The sequence below is a fragment of the Macrobrachium nipponense genome, chromosome 10 (assembly GCF_015104395.2).
Source record: "Macrobrachium nipponense isolate FS-2020 chromosome 10, ASM1510439v2, whole genome shotgun sequence".
NCBI lineage: Eukaryota > Metazoa > Arthropoda > Malacostraca > Decapoda > Palaemonidae > Macrobrachium > Macrobrachium nipponense.
This window is the reverse complement of record NC_087204.1, coordinates 53,729,256-53,748,108: the sequence shown is the minus strand read 5'-3', so window position 1 is coordinate 53,748,108 and position 18,853 is coordinate 53,729,256. Positions and strand designations below refer to the sequence as shown.

The 18,853-nt window shown below is 43.7% G+C and overlaps 1 protein-coding gene and 1 long non-coding RNA gene across 2 annotated transcripts in view; both read right to left on the bottom strand.

The window, feature by feature from the left end:
* LOC135223975 (uncharacterized) overlaps window positions 1–3,516 on the bottom strand; it is a 305,092-nt gene extending 301,576 nt beyond the window's left edge. The window contains exons 1-3 of the mRNA XM_064262897.1: window positions 3,437–3,516; window positions 1,671–2,007; window positions 1,373–1,636 (exon numbers count right to left, since the gene is read on the bottom strand). Of these exons, the coding sequence (XP_064118967.1) occupies window positions 1,373–1,636; window positions 1,671–2,007; window positions 3,437–3,516 (681 nt within the window). The remainder of the gene's footprint in view (window positions 1–1,372; window positions 1,637–1,670; window positions 2,008–3,436) is intronic.
* Window positions 3,517–3,645: 129 nt separating this feature from the next.
* The window catches only part of LOC135223622 (uncharacterized), a 113,884-nt gene continuing 98,676 nt past the window's right edge, over window positions 3,646–18,853 (bottom strand). Inside the window, exon 3 of the long non-coding RNA XR_010316545.1 lies at window positions 3,646–3,660. This is a non-coding gene — a long non-coding RNA (uncharacterized LOC135223622). The remainder of the gene's footprint in view (window positions 3,661–18,853) is intronic.

Sequence of the window (18,853 nt, the reverse complement as noted above, 5' to 3'; positions counted from 1 at the left end):
CCCAGCCCAAGTTGAAGCCCACAAAGTCCACTTCTCTTCTTGCGAACTGGAATTTCTCCGGCTTCAGGGTGACGCCCTTAGCTGCGCAGGTTTCGAGGAAGTCGTAGGCGTGCCAGAAAGCCCCTTCGATGCTGTCGTCGTAGAGCAGGGTGTCGTCGACACACTTGTATTTCCTCTGGATGTCTTGGTGATGTCGTCGTCGAATCGTCGGGTATACGCATCGCCAGCGGAGCAGTGTCCCATGGGTACGTCGGTAACGAAATCTCCCCCAGGGGGTGATGAATGGTCAGGTCGTGACTTTCCTCGTCTAGCTCCACTGGTGGTATCCCCAGTATGCGTCGCCACAGTCTTGAATGTGTGCTTGGGTACCCCGGACACCATGTCGAATGGGGCTGGGTATGGTGTGTCTCCCGCAGGCAGGATGCGTTGAGGCGCTGGTAGTCAACTGTACGGCAGTGGCTGTCCTGACTTCTTGGCGACGACCACCATACGGGCACACCACTCGGTCGGCTGCCCAGCAGGTACCGGTTCTATGACGCCACGGGCGACGTCCTCTTCGAGCTGGGCCTTCACTTCCTCTTCCTAGTGTTTTGGTACCGATGCTGGGGTGGTGGCATGCGTAGGGCGTGGCTCCTGGGAGCAGGTGGATGTGGTGCGGTTCCCCCATGCATCACTGGCAGTGGCTTTCTGGCTGTGTTAAACGTCTTCGTGGCGAAATGTTGCAGGAGCCAGGCTTCCAGTCTGGCCGCATGCTGCTCCTGGGGCGGCAGGGGCACCTCGGCGGGTCGGGGTGGTACCTGGGTGGCCCGTCGGGCTACGCCGTCGAACAAGCTCACGTGTGCCACCGCGGGGGGTGGGGTGGGGGAACTCCTTGGGTACCAGCTTCAAGTCCCTGCAGGCGTCCAGTGACAGGAAAGAGGTGCTTTGCCGACTGCAAGATGTACACATCCTGCTCCGTGGTGCGGCCTTGCAAGGCGACGTGGCACACGGCGGATCCAAGGCACTTCAGGGGGAGGTTTGCTACGTCCGCAAGCCGGCACGGGGTGTAAGGGCTGCTGGGCGGACTTGGAGGCGCGACAATAGGGAGGGGACCGCCACACATACCTGTGCCCCGGTGTCCGCCACGGCGACGACAGGCGCTTGCACTCCTGTGGCGGTGTGGACGACTGTTACCTCCACTACTGGGTGGCGGGTGAGGTTGGCGCCCGCAACAAGCACAGCACCAGACACAGCACTAGACACATCTGTCGGAGATTCTGCCGTTTTTTGCATGGGATTTCCTGCAGCATTTTTGATAGTGGCCCCTGCCCTGTTGCGGCATCCGTTGCATACGGCGGACTTGGCGGGGCATGAGGCTCTGCCGGGGGGGGGCGTGGCGGCTGCCGCAGTTCCCACAGGGAGGGGGTGGGTGGCCCCTACCTGTACCAGCGATGGTTGCATTCGGATGATCTGCCTCGGATATCTCGCTGCCAGCCGCGAGAGCAGTTTCCCGCCAATTGCATTGGCGCGCAGCGGCGTCAACACGGGCCGCCTCGTAGGCACAGCACCTAGCCCTAAGGGCGCTAACACTATTAATGTCATTGCTACATTGGTACACATGACGACGCATAGCCTCATCACTTAGGCCCACCGTTAACTTAGGTAATAACATATATTCGGCTAGGCTACACTGACACTGAGGGCACTGGAAATTGCAATCGGTGGCCGTTTTGGGAACACTTTAAAAAGTAATCACTAACACTTTCGCCTGGGCCTTGTGTCGCATTGAAAAACTCCGACCATAACACAGCACAGTTTGTAGAGCGTAACACAATATCGCGAATGAAATCCATGGCTTCCGTAGCGGTGAGGTTACTCCATTCCTGAGAGGTGAATCTGGCGTCCAGCGCTTGTTGCAGAGGGGGCGTGCAGTATAGCCTGATGTGGTGGACGACCTCGTGCGGTGGTAGTCTGCACAATTCGATCCAACATTCCATCGACCTTCTCCAGGATCTGAATGCGGGCGGGCTTCAGCTCGATTTCACACTTCTCCGGGGCTGCAGACGAACAGGGACACGTGGTGCAGGGTGCGTGTGTCGTAATCCGGTCACGGAGGGAGTTGATCATTTGTTGCTGTGCCGCCATGGCCTGCCTGGCTTCTTGCAGGGGAGGAACGAGCCCACGGGGACGACAGGGCGTGCGGCCTTGGGGTGGACTGCGCTGAGCGACGCTGGAAGGGCATGGTTAGGGTCACGTTGGTCCTTAAGAATCACTGCGCCATGTTGGATGTCAAGGTGGGACAAGAGATACACGGTGCTAGAGGCGTGTGGTTTATTAGGTCCTCAATTACATACTGACGCCAGTTGCCGTCTCCAAACCGGCACGCTACTTGGCGCCTGCTCGCCATGGGAAAACATATCTTACAATAAACAATAGCAGGTACTCCATCATGTTCAATGGTCCCAGATCCTTTAGCATTGGCAGGGGACACATTCCAACATCCCTGGGACAACCTGGAGGTGTATACCTTCCCTCTGTTTTGTTTGATCCGTCAAGTTCTGAACAGGCTAATGAGTTCACAGGTTCTCAGGATGACTTTGGTAGCCCCTCTGTGGCCTCAGCGGAGTGGTTCCCAGATCTGCTGTGTCGTTGTCAGAGGTTCCGAGGGAGACCCCCCTCCCCTTGGCGACATCCCCTGTGTCAGCCCCATGCAGAAATGTTCCACCAGTCAGTAGAATCCCCATCCCTTCCTGGTTGGAGGCTATCAAGTATCTCCTCCGAGCGAAAGGCTTTTCTCAGAAGGATAGCAGGGCGTATGTCTAGCAGTCTCAGAAAGTCGACCTCTGCGGTTTACCAAGGCAAAAAACATTTTGGTTTTGTAATCTAGAATTCGTCTTATACTACAGATATCAGATAAATTCATGAAAATTTGCCATGATTTTTTGACCTCGTCTTATCTATAGGTCATCTTATACACAGAAATATACTGTATTCATGTAATGTTTTCCTTAGGAGTGCTAAATTTCCTACCGTGGATTCTATAGATTATACTGAATGTGCATGTTTGCACTGAGTATACCGACTTAAGAACTCTTTGAATAGGGTAGGCTACACACATTATTCGGTAAGGCTGGGGTAGGAGCCTGATCTAGTCAAGTTACAACCTTTTACAATAGTAACTTCTGCTGCTCTGAAAGGGTATATCTTGAAAAGTCTATTTTTTATTTTCATAATGTAAAACTTGAAGACTTACAAAGACCAAACCAATGAACTGGAGATGGTCCATTTTTCAATCAAACTCTATCCCGCTGAAGGTATATGCCCGAGAGACAAGACAAGTCAGCATTTCTTAAAAGATACTGACTAATCTATATAAGTTACTTGCTAGCTTAATCATCCTACATAGAGATAAGTATGTTGTATGACTACAATATATATGTCACACTAAGGTTCTTACTTTTTTTTCTGGAACATATCACTTTTCAATTTAACAAAATCCTCTGTGTCTTGGGAATCATCTTCCTGAGAAAATGCCATATTTGAACGCTGCAAGTACCACATCCATAATTCAAACATAATTTTTTCAAAGCGATGAGAAGCTCCAAGGAAAGCATTGCTTTTGTCCAACTATTCAATATAATTATTGTATGTCTCACAAACACCCACGTGTTATTTCCCGTCCTGGAAATATAAATAAAAACAAATAAGTTACATACTGACAAGTACTTTGAACCAATTTGACATCAAACAGCTATACTAAAATTAAATAAAAAAAATTTTGTATATGCATGATGACACTGGTGTCTACAGAGATTAAATTTTTCTAATACACGTTATAAGAAACATGATTTTAAGAAAAAAAAGTATTTTTCAGTACAAATCTATCAGTTCACATATTCCCAACCTACTGTCAGCAGCTTCCAGATACACATCACAGAATACCCACACTGAACAAGCATACATCCGGGATATACACCTGCACAAAAATCAGGCATGGGAGGGAAGTAATTTATGTATACTAAATAGCTTGCTAAATTCTCAGTAATAGAAGTCACATACCGTAAAAATTTAAGAATAGCAAATTTTAAAACAAAAGTAATCTGTATTTTTCCTAAAATACAAATTTGATATTCTTTACACAGAAAGTAGCTTACAATTGCCTGCTGAAATGGCCATTCACTTTTCATACTTGGTCGTTAACTATCAACAGGTAGGGGAAAGCCTCATCCATCTGTCAGTATGCACTTCACTTTGCCTTCCGGACAAGGTACCTGAGTGAGGGGTGGCTGAGGTGTCATTAATGTAAAGAACCTTAGGTTTTTAAGTTAGGAATATTACAAATTATTCTAAAAATTTGCTATTAATTCCTACACAAATGCAAACCTTTCTTCTTTACATAGGAGACTTAAGGATTGGTGGGAGGAACCTGGGTACTGTTTGAACTGACTGGTTGGTTCTACTGACCTTGGCAAAACCTTCCTGGTCAAGAAGAGCAGAGGAAGGTGTCCCATACCTCCAGTTTGTTGGATATATGGGATGTTGCAAATTGCAACACTTCTGGTCACAGAGTAATGTGTTTGCTTTTCATTTCCTGGCAGGCTGAAAAAATCAGGCAGTTCCCTGGGTTACATCATTCCCGAGTTATGGTGCTTTTCAAATATAGTCATAAAAAAAATCTGTTCCGGGTTACAGTAGATGTTAAAACCTATGCATTGTCTCATTGTCGTGTCCAGGGAAGTCTGCCCTTGTCTAGAGAGAGATATCCCATCATGCAACCTGCCTTCAATCCCCATCCAACCAGCATGTACTGGCTCACAACCCTTACTACTGATCCTAAGTGAGAGAAAAGTTGAAGCAAAAAGGGAGGAGACCAGTCACACTCACTCTCACCAAATTCCTTAGATAAGATGAAATATGTACCCTTAGGGGAGTTAGATGAACTACACAACATATTGGGCAGTCACCACAGGACCCAAGGAAAATATGTCCAAGGACTTGTGGACAACGTCCCAAAGATGAAAAGAGGCGAATGTGGTCTGGAACGACCACACTCCACAGTTGATCAGACAGGTTCTTTTGGATTGCAAGGTTTGGGGCAATGGCCTGGACCTCGTGGGCTCTCGTGGGCTCACCATTTGAAACATATGCCCACTTGATTGTCTCATGCAGCTAGAAAGAGACTGTTCTTTGTCACCTCTTTCTTGGTCGAGCTAGAAGTAACAAAGAGGCGTTGACACTCAGGCCTGAAAAGTCGAGTTCTCTTAGGATAGTAATGTTTGTACCCTATTAGGACAAATATCATCTTGCCTGAATCACATCCAAATTTCTCAAGGGAGGGGATCAAAAAGGACTTAAATCTGATGACATCAGGAACGACAGTCTGGGTCTTGCTATGAATTGTGGGACAAACTTGAGCATAAGAGTTCCCCATTCCCTTGAGGACTTAACATTTAAGGAGACACCGTGAAGTTTGCCTACTCTCATTCCCAAAGTCAGGATAAGCAAGAAAACAGTCTTGAGGATTAGGATCCCTGTCTAATGACTCTTGCAAAGGCTTATAAGTAGTATGAGTCAAGCTCCATAAACTCCTCAGAATGAGTTTACATCCCACTTGGGGGGTGGGCCTGAGTTCTCTGGTGGGCAAGATTATGGTTGAGACAGAGACAATGAGAACCTTCATTCAGTACGAAAGATGAGAAAATCTGCTACCTGCTGAAAAGTTTTTTTGATTGGAGAGGTGTTTGTCAACACACCAACTGAAGAAGACGGCCCGTTTCTGTTACAGCCACTGAGGATATGCTCAAGGTATCCAGAACTGCTGTAGAGTGAGACAGGCCTCTTCACTTGCAGGAGATGCTGGATAGTCTCCAAAAATGAAGTGCCAGCACTTCCACAGCCTGGTGATACCTCTCCACACGCAGCTGACACGGAAGGTTTGTTGCCATGGGGAATTTCTCTTGGGACCTTGTGTCATGATAATTGCTTTTCTGGGTTCGACCTGTGTTCGCCGGTGAAAAATCCCTGTAGCTCATTTTTCAAGTATAAATATATCCTAAATATACCAGAGAAAAAATAGCATGGTATGCTTAAGTTACTACCCTCAGCGTGAGCACCAAAGGGCGTCGGTATAAGTAAAGGGGCGAAGTGGAAGCCACTACTCACAGGCCTTCTGCCAATTAGAGGATTCCTTTCCAAAATCCCTCTCTTAGAGAGAGCCGTTGCAACGGCCACTCCTCCCTCCTCGCTCCCGCTACTACTACTACTACTACTACTACCCGACTCGCGTGTCATCTACCATTCCTGTATTGGCAATTGTGTGCGATATACGCGTTTGTCGCAGCTCCCAGGATTTAAGCTCTCTTCGTGATGTCGACTGGAAAACTTCCCTCTACACCTAAGCTGAGTACTCCAATTTACGTTTTTGTGACTTATATGGTTGAGAGGTTTTCCGTAGTCGCCTTCGGACCCTCTGAAAAAGTATTGTGGGTGCCATCGGCTGGCCCGCCATTGTGGGAGCGTCATCAGAACGTGAATGAATTTCACACACTAATCTCCACTAAGTTTTCATTATATATATATGGAAGTTGAATTATAATCATCAGTGACATGTTATGTATTACGTACTTACTTTTATCTGAAGTAAGTTAGGGAATAGGCCTAACTCACTTGTGACTTTCGCTGGGGTATAAAGAATAGCTGTTTAACTTATACTTTAACATAAACCTCCCCCACAGTGGCTCAGGTGCGGGTTTGCGCCTGTCCCTACATAATTTTTATTGTGATGTACAAGGGTAATTATTAGGCTACTTGTAGCCTATCATAATTGTTGAGGGAGAGAAGGGAGCCCTGTCCCTCTCTCTCGTAATAAGATTATGCATGATTGGTGCTAACACGATCTTAGATAAGTCTTGATTTATGCACATTGATGATTTTCATTTCACTAAGAGGTTGGATGAGTTCCCCCCCCCCCCCCCCCCCCCCCCCCCCCCCCCCCCCCCCCCCCCCCCCCCCCACAGCTCGACCGACCTAGCCTAGGCTAGGCCTAGGAAGGTAGGCTAGGTGTCCCTTCCCTGGTACCCTTTAACACACCCTACTTCCCCCTGTCCGCGCTATGGTGCTAGCAGGGATGATATCAAAATAGAGAGCTTCTCTCTTATTATGATGTTGGATCTACCTCCCTACTGGTCTAGATTGTAAGATTTCGGTTTAGTAGGTTTGGTTGAGGATTACCTGCCCTGCCGGTCTAGATCGAAATATTCTATTTAGTAGGTTTGGACAAGGGCTAATGTTCACATTATGATGTCTTAGGGGAGATTTGGCCTAACTGTCCGGTTCCGTAGTGATCTCGGAGGGTTAGGCTAGATCCATACAGGGTAGTCTCCTTAACCTTAGTTACAACTCTTCCTTGATACCTCATTATTAGATTACAGTGGTACCTCGAGATACGAAATTAATCCGTTCCGAGGCGGCCTTCGTATAATGAGTTTTTCGTATCTTGGAACACATTTTACATGTAAAATGGCTAATCCGTTCCAAGCCTCCAAAAACACCCATTAAATTTCATAATATAGCTAAATTGACCTATAAACAATGAAATACTACAACAATTTGGACCATTCAATACCTAAATTAAGAATAAAAATCCAAAACCTGCAAATAAAGTGTATAGTGTACAAGAAATATACTAACGTAAAATGTGGAAGCTTACCTTTCGAGTGAGGCTATCGCCGATAGTGGCGGCAGAGGAGAGGAGGACAAACGGCAGATAACGTACGTACACTTAACTTTACGAAAACACATAAAAAATTTAAGGAAAACTATAAAACTAAAATTTACGAAACACCTTAACAAAACTGTAACACTTAACTTACAAAAATCTAGAAATTACGTACAAAAATTTTTTTTTTTTTTTTTTAACTTTTTTTTTTACTTTTATATAGGCTTTTTTTTTTTTTTTTTTTTTTTTTTTTTTTTTTTTTTTTTTTTTTTTTTTTTTTTTTTTTTTTTTTTTTTTTTTTTTTACAGAATTTCAACTTCATCACCGCTTTCAACGTTCTGTTTTTCATCACTTGGTTCTTCCTTTTTGCTTTCAACTTTGTTTTTTATCACTTGGTTCTTCCTTTTTGCTTACTCCTGCTAATGCTGAAGGCCTCTTTAAAAAATAACGATCCAAGGAAGATTGCTTCTGCCTGCTTTTCACAATGTTCCTGAAACGACTCAGGCAAACGTCATCGAACTGCACAAGCATACGACCTGTGTGAGCCTTATCGGGGCGTCTTTTTTCGATAAACGATTGCACTTTATCAAAAGCGCCTAGAATATCCTTAATTTCTGCCGTTATCGTAGGCTTCTCTCCTCCTCTTCCTCGCCGCTGCTAGAGAACTCCTCTTGAACGACGTTATGTGCATGGCCTCCAACTCCTTCAGGTCATCCGTCGTATGCTCCTCTTGGTTGCTCCTCGAGGGAAGGTCGTTGATGTCGTCCTCGTCGACGACCAGCCCCATGGACTTGCCGAGTGCAACGATCTCGTCAAGATCTGGTTCCAAAACAGTTTCGGGATCGTCATCTGTTTCTGACTCTGCAGCACCAGCTTCGCCCACATCGAATCCCTCGAAGTCTCTGGGGATACGGCATCAGGCCAGAGTTTCCTCCATGAGGAATTCAAGGTTCGCCTCGAAACCTCCTGCCAAGCTAGGTCAATGAGTCGGATGCAAATGACGATGTCGAAATGCTCCTTCCAAAAATTGACGCAAGGTGAGGTTTGTGGTATCGGTGATGTAAAAAGATCTCTTGAAAAGATGTTTCGTGTACAGCTTCTTAAAGTTCGCTACCACTTGCTGGTCCATGGGCCGGAGGGAGAGGGGTGGTGTTGGGTGGAAGAAAAAGAATCTTAACGAAGGAATACTCCGCTAGGATATCTTCCTCGAGGCCAGGAGGGTGGGGAGGGGCATTGTCCAACACCAGCAGACATTTCAGGGGGAGGCGCTTCTCTTGCAAAAAACTCTTCACAGTCGGGCGAAACAGATTTACCCACTCGTTGAACAAAAGCCTCGTTACCCAGGCTTTTGCATTAGTCCTCCACATCACTGGAAGCTTCTCCTTCAACACTTTGTGGGCCTTGAAGGCTCAAGGAGTCTAGGAGTGATACACCAGTAGGGGCTTCACCTTGCAATCCCCACTGGCGTTCGAACAAAGTGCGAGCGTAAGCCTGTCTTTCATAGGCTTATGCCCAGTGGGAGCTTCTTCTCTTCCTCCGTGATGTATGTCCGACGAGGCATTTTTTTCCAAAAAAGGCCAGTCTCATCACAGTTGAAGACTTGCAGAGAACTGTAGCCTTCCTTGGTCATCATCTCGTCGAACGTCTTTTTAAAGGCTTCAGCCGCTTTTGTGTCCGTGCTGGCAGCCTCCCCATGACACACCACCGAATGGATGCCAGTCCGTTTACAAAATTTCTCAAACCAGCCATGCGAAGCCTTGAACTCTGGGGTTGGTGTTGAAGTCCCTTCCCCTCCCTCGTCTTCCGCCTGCGCAATCAAATCGCCGAAAATAGCACTGGCCTTGTGAGCGATTGCCGTCTCCGTTACTGTATCGCCAGTGATTTCTTTGTCTTTTATCCAGATGAGGAGCAGCCGTTCCATCTCGTCGTGCACATGGCTCCTCTTGCTGGACAAAATAGTGATGCCCTTCGACGGTGTAGTTGCTTTGATGGCATCCTTCTGTTTAAGGATGGTGCCTATTGTCGACGGATTATGGCCGTATTCCTTTGCGATCACACTCAATCGCATACCAGCTTCGTACTTCTTTATGATCTCCATCTTTGTCTCCAAAGAGAGCATGCGCTTCTTTCCGTGAATTTCAACTTTCTTGGGACCCATGACTACGTTAATTTATTTACGTAAAGTACAAAATATACAGTCTTCGCACAACACGATAATACGTACTGCAACGAAATCACAAACAAATTTACGTTACTAAACGAAATCGTTGGAGTGAACGAATGCCGATTGCGTACAGTAAAGTTTCGGGTGCGTAGTGGCCGAGCTAAGGGACGCCAACACGTAAGTATAGAAGATGCATGATGGGAGGGATGCTGTCCAATCAGAGAGAAGGATCTCATGGCTTGGCTAGCATCAGGAACCAATGGGAGAGCAGGAGGATGGTGGCGAGTCTACTATAACTAAGATGGCGATGTGCGGCGCGAGTTTCAAAATTGTTATGGGGCGAATCTTGGACTTTCAGAAACCTTTCGTATCTTGAAAACTTTTCGTATGTAGAGCAGTAAAATTTTTCGCATTGGCTTTCGTAACTTGGATTTTTCGTAAGTTGAGCCTTTCGTATCTCGAGGTACTACTGTATTATTATATTGTATATTATATTGTTTATTGTATATTACGTATATGGTATTGTTTATGCACATTTATGATTTTCATATCACATGAGTTGGCGGATTGCTTCCTTCCCTTGCTTAACCGACCAGGCCTAGATTAGGCTTGGAAGGTAGGCTAGGTGCCCCTACCCCTATACCCTTACCTCCCCCCCCATCCGCGCTACGGTGCTAATGGGGAGATATCAGGATAGAGAGTATCTCACTTGTCATATCGTTGGACCTATCCTCACCTACCTAACCAGATTGAAAATATTTCAAGTATTGAAGGTTTGGTTGAGTGCCCACCATCCACGCCAGGATGTCCTTGGAGGTTTATCTGGCCTACCTGACCGGATCCATGGTGATCTCGGAGAGTTAGGCTAGACCTATGCTGGGTATTTTTTCCTACACCTTATGTTCCTCTTGCAACTCTTCCATGATACCTCATTATGGTATTGCATATTATATTGTTTATTGTATATTATATTGTTTATACACATTTACGATTTTTTTAATACAATTATCAGTGATGTATTTCATATTACGTGCTTAATTTTAGCCGACCAAGTTAGGATTGGTTCGGAGGATGGCCTAACGCGCTCATGATGTCCTCGGTTTTGGGGGTTTAAAGAGATTTTAGTAATTTATATTCTGGCCTCCGCCTCCCCCCCCACCTTCTCAAGAGCGTGTTCGTGCCTATCTCTGCGTAATTTTAGCATAGTGTACATGTAAAATTGTTAGGCTACTAGTAGCTTATCGCATCTATCACGGGAGAGGAGAGTCTCCTCTCTCTCTATCCTGGTGTGAGATATGAATGAGTTATTGTTTAATACGAACCAAATAAAGGTTAAATCATGCACTTTGATTTCATATCAATAAGGGGTTGGTAGAGTTGCTTCCTTCCCTGGCTTAACTGACCAAGCCTAGGTTAGGCTTGGAAGGTAGGCTAAGTGTCCCTACCCCTGTACCCTTTATGCCTCTCCCCCTGTCGGCGCTACGGTGCTAGAGGGGAGGATGTCAAGGATAGAGAGCCTCTCTCTTATCACACTGTTGGACCTATCCTCTCTACCATTCTAGATCGAAAAATTCGATTTTAGTAGGTTTGGTCGAGGGCCACTGTCCACATCATGATGTCTTGGAGGAGATTTAACCTACCTGTCCGGATCTGTAATGATCTCGGAAGGTTAAGCTAGATCCATACTGGGTATTATCCTTTTGCCTTAAATTCCTTTGCAACTCTTCCATGATGCCTCATTATTAATTGTATATATTATTCTTATATATTGTCTATTGTACTGCGGTACATTAAATGGTCTGGTTTGTATACGTATCGTCTTGGCCTAGCCTCCTTTAGTACAAAGTAGACCACGTCCTCCCAGTTCAGAGCGATCACCGATCGGTCGCTGTACCAATCAAAACGGGCCATAGGCCCAGTCGGCCTACTACTCCTGCAGTAGTAGGCTTCACAGCTTTCAATAGGTGACCATCTCTGATCGGGTTGGTGGCCAGACGATCAACCGACCAATCCACATACCAACCCCCCGTTCCCCCACTTCCTAGATCGGCTTTGCCGTACGGTATAACTCGCGGTGCTAGTAGTCTTATCGACGAACGACTGCTCGAGTTTTCACTAAAAGGGGGAAGAGAGTAGTGGGAGTGGTAGGTTTACTGGTATTATACGTAATCCCTTATGTCTCCGAGTGGATAGCTCCGCCGGCCTTATAGCAGACATCGCTCCGGATGGTGCATTTACACAGCTCCGCCGCTCAGTGGTCTCTCCCCAGTTGTCCGCCCCGGCTACGGGTTCGGGCTAGGAGTTACGCTCCCCCCAATAGAGGCGGGCAGATTCAGATAGAGGAATTATCTTCCCCTGATCTGCCGCTTCAGCCCGTTCCTGCCGGCATTACTTATGACAATGAGATATGAGACTTTTTGAGTAGGCTACTGCTTTGGGGAAATTCCCTTTCGAAGGAATCCAAACCAGCTCCGTCAGCGGCGACTGAGTCATCTCCGGCCCTTTGGCCGTCGACTTAGTTTGCTAAGTCGCCTGCTGTCAAGGATTCTCTTCCCCCCTAAGGGGTCGAGAGCCAAGTCCACTAGATCCAAGGCGACGGAGTTTTGGATTCGACCATGAGACCCTCGCTAACCTTCTAATGTTGAAGGTTAGAGAAGCGGTTGATGAGAGGTTTGAGTCATTGCGACTCGACTCGGGCTCTGACACCTTAGGCCAGGCAATAACATCTCTGGCCGAAAGGATCAGGCCCCTGAACGATATGCTGACCAGATTTCTCCACTCCGGATCCCCGGCGCTGGCATTGTCAGTAAGGAATGCGTCAAAAGTACCGCCATTTGACAAGAACAACCCGTGGCGGTTAGCTTTACATGCCCCATTCTCGGATGGGAAGTTATCGATTGAAGGGTGCGGAACCCGTCCGTTGAAGGACGTTGAGCTCTTCCCGGAGGGTCTGCAAATTTCTTTTCCTGGATTTTGTCAGAATAGTGGAACAAGCGTTAGTCAGAATAGGCAAGGTCCCGAAGGAGACAGGGATCTTCCCTAGGGACCAAGCCCAAGCTATTTGGGTTCGCACCCTCTCCGGCTGGGATTGCGTCAACACTGAGTTGATGACACACAAGGGTACCTACACCATGTTTGTGACCCCAGCCAACGTTCCGTCACCCTGTACAGACAAGGTAGTGGAATTAACCCTACAAGCGGCAGCAGAAGATAAACCCCTACCAGTACTAAAGGAGACAGAGGCTACCTCTCTTCTCTTCCCCGCAGGTGGGGAGTTTTGGAACAACGCTCCGGCCACATTTACAGCAGATAAACTTGACCCGGACTGTGCTTCCACTCTATTTTCCGAGAAGCTGCCAAAAAATTCCGGCCCATTTAACCCTCTTACGCCGGAGCCCTAAAAATCAAAAACGTCTCCCGTATGCCGGGCCTGGTTTGGAGTGAGCGCGGAAGTGGAAAAACAAATAATTTTTTCAAAAAATTACAGCGCGCGTACTTTTGAAGATTAAGAGTTCATTTTGGCTCCTTTTTTTGTCATTGCCTGAAGTTTAGAATGCAAACCATCAGAAATGAAAAATAATATCATTATCATATGTAAATAATGCGTATATGGTAGCGAAAAAAAAAAAAATTCATACATAATTGTATTCAAATCACGCTGTGCAGAAAACGGTCAAAGCTAACCAGTTACTTTTTTTTGCGTTGTATTGTACACTAAATTGCGATCATTTTGATATATAATACATTGTAAAACAATAAAAGCAACACCGGAAAAATATTATCACAAAATGATGTACGAATTCGTAACGAGCGGACGTAAAGTAAAAAAATGTTATTTTCAAAAATTCACCGTAATTCTAAATAATGTTCTAGAGACTTCCAATTTGTTTCAAAATTAAGACAAATGATTGAATATTACGATACTGTAAGAGTTTTAGATTAGAATTGCAGATTTCGACCATTTCGGACGAGTTAAATTTTACCGAATGTCGAAATTTTAATATATATATTTTTTTATATGGACATATTTCGAAGATGGAAAAAGCTACAACCTTCAATTATTTTTTATTGTATTCTTCATGAATTTGCACACATTTGATATATGAAACTCTATAAAAAGGCTAATATGAAAAGGAGCAAATATTAGGATAATGCCATGTACGTATTTCGGAGACTTGCGGCCGCGAATCGGCGCGCGGAGTGAAGGTAAATATATTTTTCAAAATTCACCATAAATCACAATATTGTTTTTAGAGACTTCAAATTTGTTTCAAAATGAAGAAAAATGACAGAATATTACTAGGCCGTAAGAGTTTTAGCTTACAATTGCGTTTTTCAACTATTTCGGTAGAGTCAAATTTGACCGAACGTGGTTTTTTTTTCTATTTATCGTGATTTATATGCAAATATTTCGAAAAAAAAGAGAAAAGCTACAACCTTCAATCATTTTTAGTTGTATTCTACATGAAATTACGCACATTTTCATATATAAAACTTTATGTAACAGCTATTTTAAATGGTGCAAACATTTCGACAATCGCACAAAAAAAATTCTGATTTTTTTCGGAAGTTACCGCGCGAACGTAATGTTTTTTTTTTTTCATAAATTCACCATAAATCGAAATATTGTGCTAGAGACTTCCAAGTCGTTGCAAAATGAAGGTAAATGATTGAATATTACTAGAATATAAGAGTTTTAGCTTACAATTGCGTTTTTCCGACCATTTCGGTAGAGTCAAAGTTGACCGAAGTTGAAATTTTTGCACTTAACGTTATTTTATATGAAAATATTTCAAACTGATAAAAGCTACAACCATGGGGTTTTTTTTTGTTGTTTTGTGCATGAAATTGCGCACATTTCCATATATAAAACTTTATGTAACGGCAAATTTAAAAGGGTGCAAACATTAGGACAATCGCACGAAAAAATTTATCGGAAGAGTTATCGCACGAACGTAAGGAAAAAGTTTTTTCATAAATTCACCATAAATCGAAATATTGTGCTAGAGACGTCCAATTAATTGCAAAATGAAGGCAAATGATTGAATATTACTATAATGTAAGAGTTTTAGCTTACAATTGCGTTTCTCGACCATTTCTGTAGAGTCAAAGTTGACCGAAGGTTGAAATTTTTGCACTTATCGTTATTTATATGAAAATATTTCAAAACTGATAAAAGCTACAATCATGAGTATTTTTTTAGTTGTAATTGTGCATGAAATTGCGCACATTTTCATATATAATACTTCATGTAAAGGATAATTTAAAATGGTGCATAATTATGTCAAAGTGACGAAATAATTTCCGAGATGTGTCACATACTTTTTAGTGCGATAAGAAAGAAATTCGCGCTTGCGCGCCTGCGTAGCGATTGTAAACAAAACAACGCCTTGATCCGTGAACTCCCAGCATCCCCCAAGGCGCGTGATACAAAAGTTTTTGGCTGGTAGGCCTATAAGTATTTTTCCGCGAATTTTTAAAAAACTTTTTTGAGCCGACGTATGATACGTCCAATCGGCATACGGGAGACATTTTGACTCAACGTTTAATACGTCCAATCGGCGTAAGAGGGTTAATCAAGGCGAAATTTGAAACAAGATTAAGTCTAGGAAGATCTATCAGCTCCGTCACTACGGCGGAGTTGGTAGTCTCCACTTACCTTGACGAACAGGTGTTCCGGGTCCTGACGAAAGGTCTAATACAGACTTCCAGTTGGATCTCTACGAACTTTGCAATGGCAAGACGAGCTTGTAAGAAATATGGCCTGGCGGTGCCTCAATAAGGCACGAACCTAATAGGCTGATAAAATCCTCAATATGGGGAGAAAACCTGTTCCCGGTCTCCCGGAAGACGAAGTTAACAACTTCTTTCGAGAAGGAGCCAGAGCCAACCAGAGCCCCCGGGTCCGTTGGGGACTTCCCTTCAAACGGAAATTTGAGACCCCCAGACAACAAACCAGACCCAAGAAGAGGCCAAGCAGATTCCCGTCTTCTAACGGTCGTACAAGCGGTCTCGGTTTCTAAAAAGTCGGTAAGCCTTCGACATCTAAGGCTCATCCGCAGCAAACAAGTTTGTTTACAACAAATTCCGCCAGCCCCACATATAATGACCTCTCCACCCTTTCACCCCGCCTATGAAGCAGTGGATCTATTTTGCAACCACAACAGGCATGAGAGAAGTAGCAGGGCCAGAGGTGGCTCCCGGCTACGAGGCGGACCATGGGTAGAGGCTTCCAAGGAGATAGAGGTAACAGACCTGCAGCCAGTCAGCGAGAGCCCGCAGGTAGGAGGGAGATTATCTCTTCCAGGACCATTGGACCTTCAGTCCATGGGCCCACAGTATAGTCTCAAAAGGTCTGAGGTGGAAATGGGAGAAAGGGCCCATCCACCAATAAAAATTTTTATCAGATACCAACGGCGGACCTTATAGACTATACCAAAGATCTCCTACAGAAGAAGGCCATAAAAAGTGAAACGACTAAAGTTTCAAGAACGTCTGCTCATTGTTACAAAGAAGGACTCTGACAAAAGAGTGATTCTGGACTTGTTCTGTCTCAACTCATACATTCATTGCAACAAGTTCTGCATGTTGACAGTTTTGCAGGTGCGGACCTTACTTCCCCGTGGGGCCGTCACCACCTCTATAGATCTTACAGACGCTTATTATCATGTTCCAATAGCAAGGAACTTCTCTCTGTACCTAGGCTTCAGGCTAGGAAACAAGGCTTACTCATTCAGAGTCGTGCCTTTCGGGCCTCAACATCGCGCCCGAGAATATTCACAAAACTAAGAGAGACGATAGTTCAAGGACTAAGAACTCAAGAGGTTATGTTAGTAGCCTACCTAGACGACTGGCTCATTTTGGCAGCCAGCGTCGAAGAGTGCCGCAAATCAACAGCCAGAGTGATAAAATTCTTGAAATTTCTGGGCTTCCAGATAAACAGGGAAAAATCTCGGCATGTTCCGGCTTCCCGCTTCCAAAGGCTGGGGATCCAATGGGACCTAATGAGACACAAGCTATCTCTTCCACCCAAGAAGGCCAAGGAGATAGCCAGCGGCTATAAGAACAGTTCCTCAAGAACAAGAAGACGTCTCGGCGTACCAAGAGAAAATCCTAGGTTCGCTGTCAGTTCGCCGTCAGTAACAGACGTTCCATATTAAACCCTTAAACGCCGAATAGACGTATTAAACGCAGAGTAAAAATGTCTCCCGTATGCCAAATGGACGTACCATACGTCGACTAAAATTTTTTTTTTTTTAAATTCGCGGAAAAATACTTATAGGCCTACCAGCCAAAAACTTTTGAATCACGCACCTTGGGGGATGCTGGGAGTTCACGGATCGAGGTGTTTTGTTTACAATCGTTACGCAGGCGCGGCAAGCGCGAATTTCTTTCTTGCTGCACTAAAAGTATCTGTGACACATCTCGGAAAAAAATTATTTCGTCACTTGACATAATTTTTGTACCATTTTAAATTAGCCGTTACATGGAGTATTATATATGAAAAAAAATGTGCGCATTTTTATGTAGAATACAACCAAAAAATACTCATGATTGTAGCTTTTTATCAGTTTTGAGATCATTTTCATATAAATAACGATAAGTGCCAAAATTTCACCCTTCGGTCAACCTTGACTCTACCGAAATGGTCAAAAAATGCAATTGTAGCTAAAACTCTTATATTTTAGTAATATTCAATCATTTACCTTAATTTTGAAACTAATTGAAAGTCTCTAGCCAAAATATTTCGATTTATGGTGAATTTTATGAAAAACTTTTTCCTTACGTCCGCGCGGTAACTCTTCCGAAAAAAATCATACATGCGATTGTGGTAATGTTTGCACCATTTTAAAATTAGCCGTTACATAAAGTTTTATACATGGAAATTTGCGCAATTTCATGCACAATACAACTAAAAATAACCCATGGTTATAGCTTTTATCAATTTTGAAATATTTTCATATAAAAAATGATATGTGACAAAATTTTTCAACAATTGCGGTCAACTTTGACTCTACCGAATGGTCGAAAAAAAACGTAATTGTAAGCTAAACGCTTATATTCTAGTAATATTCAACATTTACCTTAATTTTGCAACAAATTGGAAGTCTCTAGCACAATATTTCGATTTAGTATGGTGAATTTATGAAAAAAAAAAAAAATAACATTTTCTGTTTAACTTCCTCTGCGCAGTAACTCTTCCGAAAAAATCATACGTGCGATTGTGGTAATGTTTGCACCATTTTAAATTAGCAGTTACATAAAGTTTTTTATATATGAAAATGTACGCAATTTTACGTAGAATACAAAGAAAAATAATTGAAGGTTGAAGCTTTTCTCATTTTTGAAATACGTATTTGCATATAAATCACGATAATTAGAAAAAAACCACGTTTCGGATCAACTTTGACTCTACCGAAATGGTCGAAAAACGCAATGTAAGCTAAAACTCTTACAGTCTAGTAATATTCAGTCATTTATCTTCATCTTGAAACAAATTCGAAGTCTCTAGCACAATATTTGATTTATGGTGAATTTAAAAAAAAAAAAACTTTCCTTCCTCCGCGCGCGGATTCTCCGCCACAAATCTCCGAAATGCGTACGTCCCATTCTCGGAATATTTACTTTCCGTTTCATATTAGGCATTTCATAGAGTTTTATATATGAAAATGTGCGCAATTTCATGTAGAATAAAACGAAAATATTTGAAGGTTGTAGCTTTTCTTATTTCTGAAATAATTGCATAAAAAAAATAAAAAATATATAATATAATAAAAATCGACATTCGGTCAACTTTAACTCGTCAGATATGGTCGAAAACTGCATTTGTAAGCTAATAATATTACAGTATAGTAATATTCAATCACTTGTCTTCATTTTGAAAGAAATCGGAAGTCTCTAGGACAATATTTAGATTTATGTGTGAATTTTTTAGTTAAAAAAATATTTGTTTACGTCCGATGCGTTTCGAATTCATGCATTATTTTGTGATA